Consider the following 17620-nt stretch of genomic DNA (forward strand, 5'->3'; position numbering starts at 1 on the left):
TGCCCATCATTTAAACCATTTCCAAGCATTAAAAACCTTAATACCAAGGTAGGGGGGGATGGGGGGTGGGAACCCCTCAGTATTAGGAGAGGAAAAGAATTGGTGCTGCTCTACATTTCCAAAGAAGGATAACTTCTGTGCTTTTTCTGGTATTTCCCTCTTCTCTCTCTGTCTCATACTCTGTCTTGCACAGCACTCTTCCTTGTCTTTCTTGCTTATTTTTGTCTTACCTTACTGGCTTTCCTCTCTGTACCTCTGATCTCCTTCTCTGTTACTCTCTGACTTTCTCTTTCAAAGGAGACTGAAAGTTTATTGATTCATTTAGTTAGGCTAAGAAGCAAAACATGGTATAGACTGTGAGAGGAATTTTTGGCAGAAGAGAAATTGATTAGTATTGGTAATTCCTGCTATATTTCTGTCATAAATATTTGTTTTCAATTTTGACAGCTATGAACATAGACAGTGAAACCAAAGCAAAAAATGGAGAGAAGAATGCCCGACAGAGACTTCTGGATTCTTCTTGCTGATGATTTTTTTCCTTGAGCTGTAAATCTGTGACTTATGTGACATGGGATTTAACTTGGCTAAAGCACCCCTGTTGGTTTCACAGCCGGTTTGCAATAAATGGTTCTTGGGGGAGATATTGAGCGTGTCTTATTGAGTCCCTAATGGAAATGGCGATCAACAAAAGGTTATGGAAGAATGGTTTATGAACTTCTCATAGGAAGCACCTGAGAGATAAGTAAACTGCAGCAAGTAACTATGTTTAAGTCCTCATCAAATGAAAAGCAGAAAGACAAGAATAATTAGTCAAGAGCAGTAGCCCTGTCAGAGCCTCGGAGCAATACCTTTCTGTACCCGTGGTGAGACAAGACCCAGAGCTACTGGAAAACAAGCACTTTGGAAGATTTGTTTTGTTTTCATGGAATAATAATATGTCAGGATATAATTTAACGTGAGTTTCTTATGTGCCCTTAAAGACTGTTAGACAAGAAAAGCATGCACTGGCTAATGATCCATAGGTCGACCTATGTCCTAAGTTAGGTGTAAGGTCTGATGCCTTGGCCCACACTCAAGCTCTCTTTACATTGTTAGTTGTCAATCTTGGCTGATGGAAGTCCCATAACCACTATTTGTTGCACTGTGCCTTGAAGGGCAGCAGGCCCAAGTGCTGCTCTGACTGAAAACTGAGTTAACAAGATGAAATCTAAAGGATATTCACAGTGACTTCAATTCAGGAAGAATGCTTCCAAAAGAGCCCAGTGGGGAAATCTGACATCACAGAAGATGTTAATTCAGTCACTTTCAAAGAGTTTGTCTACAGGATGTTTCTCTGTTATCAAAGGCATTTGAAACAGGATTTTTCTTAAACAATAATGGAACACAGAAGTATTTAAAGTGAAGAACACTTTGCCTGAATGTGATCAGGGCACATAAGTGACATTGGTGTGCTTCATATGGCGTGCTTGGAGCCAGAAAAACTTAGCGGTTTATTTTGTTTATATTTAAGCACAGCTTTAAGAAATTCATTATCGTTTATTCAGTGTCCGAATTGAGGCCATTTGGTAAGAAAATTCTAGCACTGGCGGAGAATTATAGAATAAAGATTACAAATGGTTGGATAAGACAAATGTAAGCTTATTTCATAAACATTTAAAGCTGATTCAGAACATGTTAAAAACTGTTCCCAATTCCAACTATGTAAATAGATCCTATGTTCACATTTTACACACACACTCAAAAAATCTTTAACATCTGTGGAACTTCCCAGTTCTAGTCTTAGAAAGTTAGCACGTTCCATAAGTGAGGAACCTCCAAGGTTACTTTTAGCTCTTACAGACAGTTGTTTACATAATCTAATTACTGTTTTCTGAAGAACGGAAGTTATATAAGCTGCTGTCTGCCTTTCAGAATATTCAGAAAAGCAGATTTTATTTGTACTTCTGTGATGTTTTCTGAAATGGAAAGCTGATGATATCAAAGTAGCAATCAGTGCGTTAAATTATTCTGTTACATGATATTTATTACTGTTGAATTATACTGTGACTTAGAAATGGCAGTAACCTAAATAATGGAATTTGCAAAATTATTATATTGCCGTGTCTGAGATGTTCCATCACAAGTTTCTACACTGGTTTCTTTTGAAAATTTAAAAAGATTTATGAGACACATTTTCTAGGATATGATTTTTTTTTTTACAAAAAGCTTCGTCTTCTGTAGACTATCCTTAATTTGTATTTTGAAATGGTAACAATTGATAGGAGACCAGGAAGTCTCCAAGCCATTCCCACTCTCTGAACTCCAGTAGGGTCTGTGATGTTCCAGGCACCAGTACCAAGTTGGATGTGCAGATACGCTTAGGCAGGTCCCATCCTTGAGGACTTCAGAGTCCAGTAAAAGGCAGCAGAAACATGGGCTGGTGCCTGAGAGGATAAAGTGTAGCCACAGTAAAGGCTATGCCAGAAAACTCCTAGCAGATGCTCTATGTTCTTGGGAGAGGCCACATTGTTTTTGTTTTCTCTCCTATGGTTTCTGTAACTGCTGGTTTTGAGGATATAGTTATCATTTTTCCCAGAGGCAGATGACCACCTTAAGGTTCTTTAGCTGCAAATCCTCTAGGTTGAAGTTTGCGTGAAATAGTCACAGTAATTTTGAATAGTAAGGGATCCAGTTGCCTTTCGAACCTTCCCTCACAGAGGTGAGAGAACAAGCCTGTGGAGGATGTGGAGCTACTGGTAAACAACTTTCAGGGCCCCAGAAGGCTGGTGTGGAGGCCTGGGGATACATTTCAGCTTGGAAAAAAAGTATTATTAGGACAGGTAAACTCATCCATCTACTGTGAGCTGCTGGCTTGGAGAACGACTTTTGAGGAGCCAGTTTCCTGAGGAGAAATGCTTTTATAAAGCACTCATTGCTTTGTAAAAGGAGACAAACAGATCCTAAATGACCACTCCAGGGTTGCTGATTTTGTTTCTGGCTCACGTCTGCCTAGTAAACCACCAGCAAGCTGCTGAACCAGGCTGGAAACAACATTCTTGCAGCTGGGAGGGACACAGAGTACTGTGAAGGCAGCGTTCCAACACATCTTCACTTTTACAAAGGGATTGGCAGAGACTTCCAACATAGAGGTTCTTAAACTTCGAGGGGTTACAACCCCCTTCCAAACATTTTTATAGCTATGGACCCTCTCCTCAGATCTACAGCCAACATTTTCAGTGCACCTTAGGTCATTTTAGTCCATGCCTCTGAAAAAGCTGCGCTCCAACGGCTGAAGAGCAAGCCACACGGCAGAGAATGGGGCTCCCTTTGCCTTCATGAAAGCTACTTCCCCCAACACTAAGACTCAGCTGTACGTTTGCTTAGCTCAGTCACATTTACATTCTTCTGGGTGAACTGTACCTTTTGAGTACCTGCCTTCATTTTCTAGAGTCAGACTTAACAAGGTCAGTAGAAGCCTGGGCAGCAGCGGGCCTGGAAAGACCAGGCAGCCGGCGTGAACTGCTGTTCTCTCCCTGACCACAAGGCGTTATCTTCCTCCAGGGTCAAGTACTTGTTCCTGTTCCGCCTCACAGGAATGTGGGGAGGGACATAACACTATAAAATGCTGCGCCCTACCTTACACTTGTACCGTGAGAAAGCTGGAAACTTCCACCTGTACAGTGGGTCTGGTTTGCATGTTTAGTTTCATTTGTGGGAACTGCCTGTCCAAGAGTGAGCTCAGGTCAGGGCAGTTTGTGCCTATGAGAATTAGCTCAGCTATCAAGAGGCAGGTTTTTAGACACCTTTTTAAAATGTGCTCGTCTTTGGTTTGTTTTGCTTACTGTCAGTCCTGGGTCAATCAAAAGGTTTGTAAGGGTGAGAATTTGTATGCACTGCTGTATCGCAAGTGCTTAAAACAGACACTGGCCCAGATGAGGCATTCTGTAAATGTTTGTTGAAATGAATGGACAAACTCTTAGGATAAATCCTAATTTGTTGGCAACTGTTATTTGATTTTAGAAGGCAAACGTGATTTTATTTTAGAAAGGAGAAGAGGAGGGGAGGCTCATTAGCCTCTTGGTAGAGAGAGGAATATTTCTGCAAATGAATAGGTTTCCACCTTAAGTAGTGACAGTCCTTAACTTCTTATTATGGAGTGAGTCTTGACCACTTTCCAAGTTCAATACAAGTTCAAGATAGCCTCTCAGAGATTAGGGAAATTGGAGCTTTTAAAGCTCCTGGTCTCAGTAATTCCCCAGAATAAACCTCTTTAAAAGGGATATTGATGGAAATGTACAATTACCAGTAATTGAGGTTTTATCTGAGGGGATGGAGATGATGAAATGGTTCCTTCTTGGAAGTTGTTGGCATTTTGGCTTTATTTTTCACAAATAAAGTGAAACCATTTAAAATGATTGACAATGATGATATTGTGTCATGTGGAATACAATAGATATTAATTTGTGGTTGGTTTTTCTGCCTGCTTTAAATGAAATGTATTATGTTTCTGGGTTCTTTTTTCAGCTGTAAAAATACTTCATCACTAAAGCATGAAATTTAATCAGCAATTGTTCTTCAAGTTCCTGAAAGCCATGGAGGTTTCTCATGAATTGGGTGGTTTTTTCCCTGCCCACCGGAGGAGAAAGCCCTTGTAGAATTCTGCAGTGTTACAAGTGTTCCCTACAAAAACTGAAACCATCAGCTCCTCTTTAACAAGGTGGCTTTTTAAAAGCACGTAATTACAATTTAATGGTATTCTGTAAAGTGGTGCTCTAGGCATAATTTAAATTCTTTTTAATGACTATATTTCTTCAAAACTTTGAAAGAAAAATGTGTGTTCTTTTTGCTGCATCCTTTGTAAGAAGACTGCCAACAGATGAAAAAGGACTTTACAAATTAAGACTATCTTGGTTTCATTTCCACAAAGATGAGAACAAATCATGGTGTTAGGAAAGGATCCTTAGAAGAACACAAGAATTTGAAAGCCCTTGGTGGTTATCACTACTATATTTCATATTTCCACAGAAGTCACTTAGCCAAGCTCTGCATTTTGAGCCTGCTGACTTACATTTAAAGAGGAATGAAAGGCTGAAAATCCAGGCTGCTGTGTCTGTAGATAAAGGTCAAACTATGTTTGAGTTCTTCACTGTTGTGTCCACCTAAATAAAACTCAACAAGTAATGAAAAATGTCTTAATATTTCTTGCCTTCCCTTTAGGGAGAGTCATTTCATGGAAGATGTAATGGGAGATGCGTTCCAAAATGTCTTGAGGCTCATTCCTCTCTGCTGGAAACATAAAATTCCATAGGCTTCATGCTGCTTGCCAAAATCCAGCTGGCAGTGACTAAAGAAAGAGAGTCCTTGATTAAGGCCCACAGATTCTGGAATTTCTAAGGCACAGATCACTTGCTTTCTGATTGAGGATTGTTTGCCTGGGCTTGGGGAAAAAAGATCAGCAACGATGTGCTGCTAAACATGGGTTCTTCTGCTCATCTCTCGCAAAAGGAGGACTCCTTTGTACAATGGTTAATTAGTACAGCTTACTATTGTGGGTAATCAGAGCCATGTGAAATTTTAGTGCCATTCCTGGCATATCACAAATATAGTAAATTCTAAGTGCTAGCTTTGACTGTCTTGCTCACCAGCTGTTCCCAGGGTGGCAACCCCAGGACCCTTGGATGTTGTATTAGTTTTCTATTGCCCCATAACAAATTACTGCAAACTTAGCAGCTTAAAGCAATACACATATATCATCTTGCAGTTTCCTGGGTCAGGAATCTGGACACAGCTCAGCTAGGTCCTGTGCTCAGGGATTCACAGTGCTACAACCCAGTTGTGGAAGGTTGTATTCTCATCTGGAAGCTCAACTGGGGAAAGAGCTGCTTCAAAGCTGCCTCAGGTTGTTGGCAGAATTCATTTTGCCTAACTCAGAATCAACTGATTTGGGACCTTAATGACATCTGCTAAAACCCTCCACCTTTGCCATATTATCTTGGCTAGAATCAAGTCACAGGTCCTGCCCGCACTCTAAGTGGGAGTCATGGAGCCACATTATACTCTGTCAGCACAGATAACCTAAATCCTACCCTGTCTGTCTCAGAGACCTGTAGCTTTACCCCCTTAACAGTCTTCTGAGGCCGGCCTCTGTTCCCAGTGGTGTCATTCAGGCCCTTGTTTCTCCTGAATTCCTCTGATAGTCTTACTGTATCTAACCCAGCTAATACATTTCCTGTCTGTGGACTTCCTAGAATGCAGCTGTGATCATGAAAACCCTCCCTACCATTTTTAAATGGTTTACTCTTTTAAACCATTTAAAAGTGTACTTTTAAATGTTTAAGAGTAAACATTAAACCATCACCACTTTTAAATCCCTTGGGACTCTGTGGATTTCAGGACAAAGAACAACCTTGTTTCTTAGACCATACATGGCCCCACCTCTTCAAGATCATCACATACCCACTACTCTCCCTGTCTTCTCTTACACAGCCTCGTGTACTGTTTCTTAAAAGCCTCTCTGTTTTCTCGGATGCTGTCTGTCCTCATCCGCCTCATACATTCTATTCAGAAGTCACCTCCAGCCTCCCCAGCAGGAAGTATTCATGACCTGCCCCTCCCTTTGTCCTGACTTAGATGCCCTCTGTGCTTGTTATTGCTCCTTGCCTCAGTGCTTAGCACTCTGCACTACCCTGATGGCTTTGTCTGTCTCCCCCTGCCTTGGAGGCCCTTGAGGCTGGCTGGTGCCTTCCACATCCCCTGTGCTCCCAGCACCTGGCACACAGCCTGATGTCCATGTGCTGAGGGATTATTTAGACCCCCATCTGCCCCCATGAATGCCTTCTGAACATGTCCAGAGTGGGTGACAGCATCAGGTTAGAAGTGAATTCTTCCCCCAGGCCTTATCCATCTCTATCACGACTCCTCCTACCTTGCCCAATTTGAAGTGGCCAAGTACAGCTCATCCTGTATTTCCTTCTCCTATTTTAGTAATCGAGGGCTTAACTTGAAGGCTTTCTAAAGCACTTCTAAGAAACTTCTCTTGGTGGTGGTTTCTCCCATCTGCACCCATGCTAATTTATATCTGAGTGGCCTCACTTTCCTAAGAGTTCTAACATTCACCAGCTTATTTGAACTCCACAGTTGGGTGTGCTATTGATCTGAGATACTTAATGCCATTGTAGTAAGAATAGTGGTGGCTTTTCTGTTCATAATTTTTGTCTACCCAGGGAAGATGTTTATGAAGTTTTCCCCTACCCCACATCCCCCTTCTACCACCACCCAGTGCTGAGAGCAGAGGAGGAAGGCTGGAGGCTACCGACCTGTGCCCTCCTTGATAAAACCAAACTACTGTAACTAAACTGCAGATGGGATAATTTGCTTATCAGATCCTACCTCTTCTCCCCTCATATAATGCCAGTGTTCTGAATTCCCCTCTTTGAAAGAGGAGTGGAAAGGAAAGGCCCAAATGCTCCTCTGTGTTACACCAGAGACTGTGGAGACCCCTCAGGGGAAGGAGAAGCACACCAAGCCCATGAATGAGGAAAAGTCAAAATGGATCTTCCCAAGAGCCCTGTTCCAGTATTGCAGTGTACTTTTTCTCAGACACAAGGAAATGGAAACAACTAAAGTGTTACCAAAAAATCACTTCCAAATTCCCAGAAATGAAATTCACATTACCTCAGGAAGCAAAGAATCCAATAATAAAACCCAAGCTTTCATGGAAGATTGAGGAATGTAAAAGGCAATGTTCTCAAGGTAATTTCATAGCTAAAGAGACTCAAAGAGATTTGTCTCATTTGTTCATTTGGAATATCAGAACTGTTACAAAGGAAGCATTTTTTTTTTGAATGTTAGAAATTTCCTTATTATTACTTATTAAGCGCCAGCGTAATGCAGAAAATTTCAAATCAGCCTTGATAACCCACTTTCTTTTCTCCCACCCAAATTCTTGATCAAGAGTTTTTCAAGTAAAGACATGCTCTTCTCTCTTCTGTATAAAACTTTACGAAATAAAGGCAAAAGATTGTGTACATCTTGATGGAAAATGCTGCCCAGGGCTCTGGAGACGGTGGCTGCCTGGGCTCCCTTCACTGTCCGGGTCCTGAAAGACTCTTGTTCATGAACTGTCTCTTCACAAAGCAAGTCCACCACTTGCTGGGTTTATCATTCTGAGGGTCGAAAACTTTCTCACAAAGTCTCAATCCAGTCTCTTGCCTTAGCTGTTGTAAATAGGCTGTCATCACTTCATCTTCCTGTTTGTTTGCAGGTTTGGCATAGATTGCGTTAAGTGGAAAACCAGGCTCTCCAGGAATGGGAAAATTAGTGATTCCCAGTGTATACATTTCTTTCTCACCTTGGCTTTTGGAATTGCACTTTTGGAGTTTCTTCAGACATTCAGAAATGTAGAGAGTTATATATATATCAAGGTCCTATCAGCTTCATTCTTAATTTCATAGTTTTTGAAGAAGACATTGGCCTTGAAGTAATAGATGCTTCATCCACAATATCTGTATCTTTTGTCTCTCTGGGGGCAGGTCCTTTGAATTGACTTCTGATAGTCAACAGTGCCATGTTTCCGATGAGTCTGGTGTCAGGATCCATGAGAGAAGAGTGGTAAGCCGGCATATTGGCGGCGCCCGGGTTTCAACCCAGAGGAGCAGGATCGGAAGCATTGTTAAGTACAGAGGCCTTTGGAGTTCCTTATCATCTTTGTAAGTAACCCATGAGATAAGGGAAGCTTCATTTAAAAGAAATTGCCCAAAACTATGGCTGTGGCAAAGAGAGCAGAAAGAAAAAAAAGAGTAAACATTAAAAAAAGAATAAGGGGCCAGGCGCAGTGGCTCATGCCTGTAATCCCAGCACTTTGGGAGACTGAGGCGGGTGGATCATGAGGTTAGGAGATCGAGACCATCCTGGGTAACAAGGTGAAACCCCGTCTGTACTAAAAATACAAGAAAAATTAGCCAGGCGTGGTGGCACGTGCCTGTAATCCCAGCTACTCAGGAGGCTGAGGCAGGAGAATCACTTGAACCCAGGAGGCAGAGGTTGCAGTGAGCAGAGATCACACCACTGCACTCCAGCCTAGGAGACAGAGCAAGACTCCGTCTCAAAAAAATAAAAATAATAATAAAAGGATGGTCTAGACACTGTCCAGTTGAATATGAGAGACGTGTATAAGTAACTTTAAGTTTTCTAATAGCCACATAAATGAGTGAAATTAATGGTTATTTTAACCTAATATATCCAAAAAACTTCAACGTGTAATCAATATAAAAATATTGAGGTTTTTTTTTTTATTATACTTTAAGTTCTAGGGTACATGTGCACAACGTGCAGGTTTGTTACATATGTATACATGTGCCATGTTGGTGTGTTGCACCCATTAACTTGTCATTTACATTAGGTATATTTCCTAATGCTATCCCTACCACCTACCCCAACCCCACAACAGGCCCTGGTGTGTGATGTTCCCCTTCCTGTGTCCAAGTGTTCTCATTATTCAATTCCCACCTATAAGTGAGAACATGCAGTGTTTGGTTTTTTGTTCTTGCGATAGTTTGCTGTGAATGATGGTTTCCAGCTTCATCCATGTCCCTACAAAGGACATGAACTCGTCATTTTTTATGGCTGCATAGTATTCTATGGTGTATATGTGCCACATTTTCTTAATCCAGTCTATCATTGATGGACATTTGGGTTGGTTCCAAGTCTTTACTATTGTGAATAGTGCCGCAGTAAACATACGTGTTCATGTGTCTTTGTAGCAGCATGATTTCTAATCCTTTGGGCATATACCCAGTAATGGGATGGCTGGGTCAAATGGTATTTCTAGTTCTAGATCCTTGAGGAATCGCCACACTGTCTTCCACAGTAGTTGAACTAGTTTACAGTCCCACCAACAATGTAAAAGTGTTCCTATTTCTCCACATCCTCTCCAGCACCTGTTGTTTCCTGACTTTTTAATGATTGCCATTCTAACTGGTGTGAGATGGTATCTCATTGTGGTTTTGATTTGCATTTCTGTGACGGCCAGTGGTGATGAGCATTTTTTCATGTGTTTTTTGGCTGCATAAATGTCTTCTTTTGAGAAGTGTCTGTTCATCTCCTTCACCCACTTTTTGATGGGGTTGTTTTTTCTTGTAAATTTGTTTGAGTTCTTTGTAGATTCTGGATATTAGCCCTTCGTAAGATGAATAGATTGCAAAAATTTTCTCCCATTCTTTAGGTTGCCTGTTCATTCTGATGGTAGTTTCTTTTGCTGTGCAGAAGCTCTTTAGTTTAATTAGATCCCTTTCGTCAATTTTGGCTTTTGTTGCCATTGCTTTTGGTGTTTTAGACATAAAGTCCTTGTCCATGCCTATGTCCTGGGTAGTATTGCCTAAGTTTTCTTCTAGGGTTTTTATGGTTTTAGGTCTAACATTTAAGTCTTTAATCTATCTTGAATTAATTTTTGTATAAGGTGTAAGGAAGGGATCCAGTTTCAGCTTTCTACTTATGGCTAGCCAGTTTTCCCAGCACATTTATTAAATAGGGAATCCTTTCTCCATTGCTTGTTTTTGTCAGGTTTGTAAAAGATCAGATAGTTGTAGATGTGTGGTACTATTTCTGAGGGCTCTGTTCTGTTCCATTGGTCTGTATCTCTGTTTGGTACCAGTACCATGCTGTTTTGGTTACTGTAGCCTTGTAGTATAGTTTGAAGTCAGGTAGCATGATGCCTCCAGCTTTGTTCTTTTGGCTTAGGATTGACTTGGCAATGTGGGCTCTTTTTTGGTTCCATATGAACTTTAAAGTAGTTTTTTCCAATTCTGTGAAGAAAGTCATTAGTAGCTTGATGGGGATGGCATCGAATCTATAAATTACCTTGGGCGGTATGGCCATTTTCATGATACTGATTCTTCCTATCCATGAGCAAGGAATGTTCTTCCATTTATTTGTGTCCTCTTATATTTCGTTGAGCAGTGGTTTGTAGTTCTCCTTGAAGAGGTCCTTCACATCCCTTGTAAGTTGGATTCCTAGGTATTTTATTGTCTTTGAAGCAATTGTGAATGGGAGTTCACTCATGATTTGGCTGTTTGTCTGTTATTGGTGTATAAGAATGCTTGTGATTTTTAGACCAATAACAGGCTCTGAAATTGAGTCAATAATTAATAGCCTACCAACCAAAGAAAGTCCAAGACCAGAAGGATTCACAGCCAAATTCTACCACAGGTACAAGGAGGAACTGGTACCATTCCTTCTGAAACTATTCCGATCAATAGAAAAAGAGGGAATCCTCCCTAACTCATTTTATGAGGCCAGCATTGTCCTGATACCAAAGCCTGGGAGAGACACAACAAAAGAAGAGAATTTTAGACCAATATCCCTGATGAACATCGATGCAAAAATCCTCAATAAAATACTGGCAAACCGAATCCAGCAGCACACCAAAAAGCTTATCCACCATGATCAAGTGGGCTGTTCATCCCTGGGATGCAAGGCTGGTTCAACATAATGCAAATCAATAAACGTAATCCAGCATATAAACAGAATCAACGACCAAAACCACATGATTATCTCAATAGATGCAGAAAAGGCCTTTGACAAAATTCAACAGCCCTTCATGCTAAAAACTCTCAATAAATTAGCGATTGATGGGACGTATCTCAAAATAAGAGCTATCTGTGTCAGACTCACAGCCAATATCATACTGAATGGGCAAAAACTGGAAGCATTCCCTTTGAAAAGTGGCACAAGACAGGGATGCCCTGTCTCACCACTCCTATTCAACATAATGTTGGAAGTTCTGGCCAGGGCAATCAGGCAGGAGAAAGAAAGAAAGGGTATTCAGTTAGGAAAAGAGGAAGTCAAAGTGTCCCTGTTTACAGATGACATGATTGTATCTTTAGAAAACCCCATCGTCTCAGCCCAAAATCTCCTTAAGCTGATAAGCAACTTCAGCAAAGTCTCAGGATACAAAATATTGAGATATTTCACTTTTCATTCTAAGTTTTTTAATTTCAGTGTGTATATTTTACTTAGAGCACATCTCATTTCACACTGGCCTCATTTAAACAGCTCAATAGTCCTATGTAGCTAGTGGCTACCATATTGGACAGAATAGGTTGACCAGACTGTTTTATGCACGTCTGTTCCCACATGATGAAGTGCTTCACTGTCCCTGTGTCCTTGTCTGTGTCTTTCTTTTGGCCTGGGATTCTCTTCCCTTGAGGTCTGTCTCCTTTCTGCAAGATTAAGTTGCCCTCTAAGCAGAATTGGTTAACTGGATGCATATTCTCACCTGCTCACAGTGATGCAAACTAACTACCTCCTCCCTTTGAGGCTTTTTTATCTGAAATAAACTGGTAAGAACTGGGCTGCTTCCCCAGTGCCCACACTATCTTGCCTTAATTGTCATTATTGACGTTTATTTTGTTTTGTTTTGTTGTTAGTCCTTGTTCTCATAAAGGCTACAAGTCTGTTAAATTCAGGCATCTTAGTGCCTTCTTAGTAGTCTTTGTTAAAGAAAAGTTGTTCGATGCACTTGTTAAAGCACGGGACAGCAAACTTTATTCAGGACCATCACAATGGGTATCAGGACCACTGCAATGGGATTTCACAGTGGGAGAGATTGGGCTCAACTTCGAATACAGCATGGGCAAGTGGAAATTTATAACCAAGAAGCAGGATGGGGGTCATTGGATGGAAAATTACTAAGAGGAACCATCAGAAGTTAAGGAGATTCTGGCCAACTCAACCTAACAGTAGGAGCAAATAATCTGTCGACCTCCCCACCCCAACCTCAGTCTAGCAACATGCTGAGCACACAGCAAGCTGAGGGGAGATGGATGGAAGCTAAAAGTCAGTGTGTGGGTGATGCAGTGTTTCACCCCTCTGAGAGCAAACTACGGGTGCACATTCTTTAACCTGTGAAGTGGAGAAAGCAATGTAATAAGAGCACATGGTAGAGTCCCTCCAAAAGTTTTCCCATCAGATGAGCTTTCTAAGTCATAGACTCCCACTGCCTAAGTGGAGAAAAATTAATATGCTATTTTCTCCCCGCCTAGTGCTCCCTTCACTATCCTGTGCCTTCCTCCAAGCCTGCAATCTGTGCCAGGTGATTCATCTCCTACTTGGCCCAAGGATGGTCTTTGTGCGGCACATCAACTGAGAAGCTGGGCTCGTATTCAAGCCAGTGAGTCATCCCTGAGCATTGATCAGGTTGGGGCAGGGAGCCAAGGGTTGTTGGCTTTTCTCTAGATAGGAAGCTTTCATGAGGAAATAGCCTTCATGACTTCAGACTCAGTTGCAGAGTGAAGTTGGTATTCATTCATTCATTCAACAAAGGGTTTTTCAAACACCTGCTATCTGGTATTGGGCATATTAAGGTGAAAAATCCAGTAAGCCTCTGGGCTCATGGAGTTTGCTGGGAATTATGGTGGCAAAAAGGAAGAGGAAGACCAAGAAAGCCTAAAGCTTTGTTTCCATCTATAATTTCACCTCTCTGAGCCATTTGCCCAGTGAGGGGCTTGGACTAAACAACCTCTAAAATCTATTGGTCTGTGTCTCTGGGGTCTATGTCTTCTTTCATCGTGTCCCACACTAGATCCCTGGGAATCCAGATGGAAAGAAGGAAGGAAATTAGTATTTTTTGAGTGCCTACATGCCAGACATTAAACAGTGCATATTAGCTCATTAAATCTCCACAATCCAGTAAGGATGTTCCTTTAGTTTTGGGGTGAGGGACATTAAGGGAATGGGTTCTCAAGACAAGCTGCCTGAGTTCTGGCCTGAGGTTGCCTGCTGACCTGTGTGACCTGAGTTCTTTACTCCTCTGGGCCTTAGTTCCCTCCTCTATGACAGAAAGTCATGGGTTTTGATGAGGGCTGAAGTCGATTAAACAAAGGCAGTAAACATAATGCCGGCACATAATAAACACTCAGTCCCTCAGTCTTTTTTAAATCTAGCAGCATTTTCTTTATTCACATCGTAAGCCATGTTTGAAAAACGAGAAAATCCCCAACTATTGGAGCATTACAGAAAGGCGGGTTAGCATATTGAGGAAGCTCAATTTGAGTTTTGACATCAGAAAATCTGGTTTGGAGTCTTAGCTCTAATACTTCCAAGAGGTGACCCAGTGAGTCACTTGAAATGTTTTCTCTGTACCAGTGTCTACTTTTCAGGGTTGTTGTGAGGATTCAATGAGAATAATGTACCTGGCACTCTACAAGAGCTCAACAATAGCTATTTGTCTTACTTCAAATAGAAACCCATTTACAATAGTTAAGTGAAAAGGACGTCATTTCGAGCTGCTGCTCAGAACCCAATGGAGGCGAATTCAGCTAGGAAAGGATACTGGAAAGGCCATTGCTAAGACAGAGAAACGCGACCTCATCCAAGAGCAACAAGACACCCTACCCGCAACCCCCAGGTTTTGTCGCTGGGCCGCGCGTGAATGGCAGCAAAGATGGCAGAGTTGTGAAGGTGCCGTGGGCATTTTTGGAATGACTCAAGAACATCTTTGACTCAGCACAGGCAGCAGCCAGATGGACCTTGTGGGTGTGAACCTCCCGAGCATTTGGAGCGGAGGCTGGAGAAGCTACCTGGGGAACCCCAGCCCCCAGGCCCATTGTGCAAACCCACGTGGGCACTGCCGGAGACACACACTCTGCCTGCTTCAGCGTTCCTGTCCCCGGGCCAGGGCTGCCAGCTCATCCTGCCCTGCCTGGCTGGGGTGGCAGAAGGTGAATCCCAAAACAGGCCACTGGCTCCTCTCATTTTCTACTCCTCCTTTCTCTTTTGCCATTTATTAGTTTTAGTTTTAATTTTAAAAGATGATGCAAGCTATTGATGAGTATACATTTATTGCAAAAGAAAATCAGATAATACAGAAATATAGTCATGCATCACTTAACAATGTAGATACAGTCTGAGAAATGCTTCTTTAGGTGATTTTGTCATGTGAACATCATGGAGAACTTACCCAAACCTAGCTACTATAACCTAGATAGTATAACCATATGATGCAGCCTATTACTCCTGGGCTACACACCTGTATGGCATGTTACTGTACTGAATTCTGTAACACAGCGTTAAGTATGTGTGTATCTATCAACTCTAAACATAGAAAAGGTGCAGAAAAATAAGGTATGTTGTATGTGCAGTCTGTCCTCAACTGAAATGTTATCACTATGCAATGCGTTACTGTCTATGGAGTGAGGGTCCTCCATGCATTGCTGCCTTTCACAAGCCCAATCTGGGCTGCCTAGCAGAGTCACAGTTATCACCAGAGTGTCCACTACCTCGCTTGTCTTGAGATCTGATACTCTGCACCAAGCTGGCTTGCTCACCTGTCTAATAATTTTAGGACTGAATTGTTTCAGAAGGGAAAGAGCATCATAATTTTCTGATACATATTTAAGCATATTTTTCTATCAACATATAACATTTTGGTCAAGTGTCACTGGTTTGAGGAATTCTTTTTCAACTGGATTTAAAGAGGCTCTGAAGGCCAGCAGATGCAGTTTTGCTGCACAACTTAAAGAACTTCCTCGATCCTCTAACAACACAATATTCAACCAAGAAATAATGATAATATCACTTACTTCAGAAGACTCTTGTGAGGGTTAAAAGAGGGAACAGATGTCAGCAACTACAATGCCTGGCACAGGTGAAGCCTAATATTAGTTCTGGTTATTTTATTAGAATCTGTTGTTGGCCTTACAGTAGAACTCTCAGAAATTTTTTACTGTATTTTCATGTTTTATTTATTTATTTTTTTCTTGTATTATTATACTTTAGGTTTTAGGGTACGTGTGCACAATGTGCAGGTTTGTTACATATATATCCATGTACCATGTTGTTTTGCTGCACCCATTAACTCGTCATTTAGCATTAGGTATATCTCCTAATGCTGTCCCTCCCCCCTCCCCCTTCCGCCCACCCCACAACAGTCCCCGGAGTGTGATGTTCCCCTTCCTGTGTCCATGAGTTCTCATTGTTCAATTCCCACCTATGAGTGAGAACATGCGGAGTTTGGTTTTTTGTCCTTGCGATAGTTTACTGAGAATGATGTTTTCCAGTTTCATCCATGTCCCTACAAAGGACATGAACTCATCATTTTTTATGGCTGCATAGTATTCCATGGTGTATATGTGCCACATTTTCTTAATCCAGTCTATAGTTGTTGGACGTTTGGGTTGGTTCCAACTCTTTGCTATTGTGAATAGTGTCGCAATAAACATACATGTGCATGTGTCTTTATAGCAGCATGATTTATAGTCCTTTGGGTATATACCCAGTAATGGGATGGCTGGGTCAAATGGTCTAGTTCTAGATCCCTGAGGAATCGCCACACTGACTTCCACAATGGTTGAACTAGTTTACAGTCCCACCAACAGTGTAAAAGTGTTCCTATTTCTCCACATCCTCTCCAGCACCTGTTGTTTCCTGATTTTTTAATGATGGCCATTCTAACTGGAGTGAGATGGTATCTCACTGTGGTTTTGATTTGCATTTCTCTGATGGCTAGTGATGATGAGCATTTCTTCATGTGTTTTCTGGCTGCATAAATGTCTTCTTTTGAGAAGTGTCTGTTCATGTCCTCTGCCCACTTTTTGATGGGGTTGTTTGTTTTTTTCTTGTAAATTTGTTTGAGTTCATTGTAGATTCTGGATATTAGCCCTTTGTCAGATGAGTAGGTTGCAAAAATTTTCTCCCATTCTGTAGGTTGCCTGTTCATTCTGATGATAGTTTCTTTTGCTGTGCAGAAGCTCTTTAGTTTAATGAGATCCCATTTGTCGATTTTGGCTTTTGTTGCCATTGCTTTTGGTGTTTTAGACATGAAGTCCTTGCCCACGCCTATGTCCTGAATGGTATTGCCTAGGTTTTCTTGTAGGATTTTAATGGTTTTAGGTCTAACATTTAAGTCTTTAATCCATCTTGAATTAATTTTTGTATAAGGTGTAAGGAAGGGATCCAGTTTCAGCTTTCTACATATGGCTAGCCAGTTTTCCCAGCACCATTTATTAAATAGAGAATCCTTTCCCCATTTCTTGTTTTTGTCAGGTTTGTCAAAGATCAGATAGTTGTAGCTATGCGGCATCATTTCTGAGGGCTCTGTTCTGTTCCATTGATCTATGTCTCTGTTGTGGTACCAGTACCATGCTGTTTTGGTTACTGTAGCCTTGTAGTATAGTTTAAAGTCAGGTAGCGTGATGCCTCCAGCTTTGTTCTTTTGGCTTAGGATTTACTTGGCGATGCGGGCTCTTTTTTGGTTCCATATGAACTTTAAAGTAGTTTTTTCCAATTCTGTGAAGAAAGTCATTGGTAGCTTGATGGGGATGGCATTGAATCTATAAATTACCTTGGGCAGTATGGCCATTTTCTCGGTATATTGATTCTTCCAACCCATGAGCATGGAATGTTCTTCCATTTGTTTGTATCCTCTTTTATTTCGTTGAGCAGTGGTTTGTAGTTCTCCTTGAAGAGGTCCTTCACATCCCTTGTAAGTTGGATTCCTAGGTATTTTATTCTCTTTGAAGCAATTGTGAATGGGAGTTCACTCATGATTTGGCTCTCTGTTTGTCTGTTATTGGTGTACAAGAATGCTTGTGATTTTTGTACATTAATTTTGTATCCTGAGACTTTGCTGAAGTTGCTAATCAGC

General features: G+C 41.3%; 1 protein-coding gene and 1 pseudogene across 2 annotated transcripts in view; one reads left to right on the forward strand and one right to left on the reverse strand.

The window, feature by feature from the left end:
* The window catches only part of PANX1 (pannexin 1), a 67335-nt gene extending 62168 nt beyond the window's left edge, over positions 1-5167 (forward strand). Inside the window, exons 5-6 of one of the 2 annotated variants that reach the window (XR_010121547.1) lie at positions 448-1632; positions 4504-5167. Coding sequence is in view for 1 of the 2 variants with exons in the window: in XM_055283291.2 (XP_055139266.1) it covers positions 448-527 (80 nt within the window). In the remaining variant the exon portion in view is untranslated. Of the gene's footprint in view, positions 1-447 lie in introns of both variants that reach the window. The other variant, XM_055283291.2, reaches the window with a different exon arrangement.
* A 2684-nt stretch (positions 5168-7851) lies between these two features.
* On the reverse strand, positions 7852-8649 carry LOC129483991 (actin-related protein 2/3 complex subunit 3-like; annotated as a pseudogene).
* Between the last annotated feature and the right edge of the window lie 8971 nt (positions 8650-17620).

This window comes from Symphalangus syndactylus, chromosome 6, assembly GCF_028878055.3.
Source record: "Symphalangus syndactylus isolate Jambi chromosome 6, NHGRI_mSymSyn1-v2.1_pri, whole genome shotgun sequence".
Taxonomy (NCBI): Eukaryota; Metazoa; Chordata; class Mammalia; order Primates; family Hylobatidae; genus Symphalangus; species Symphalangus syndactylus.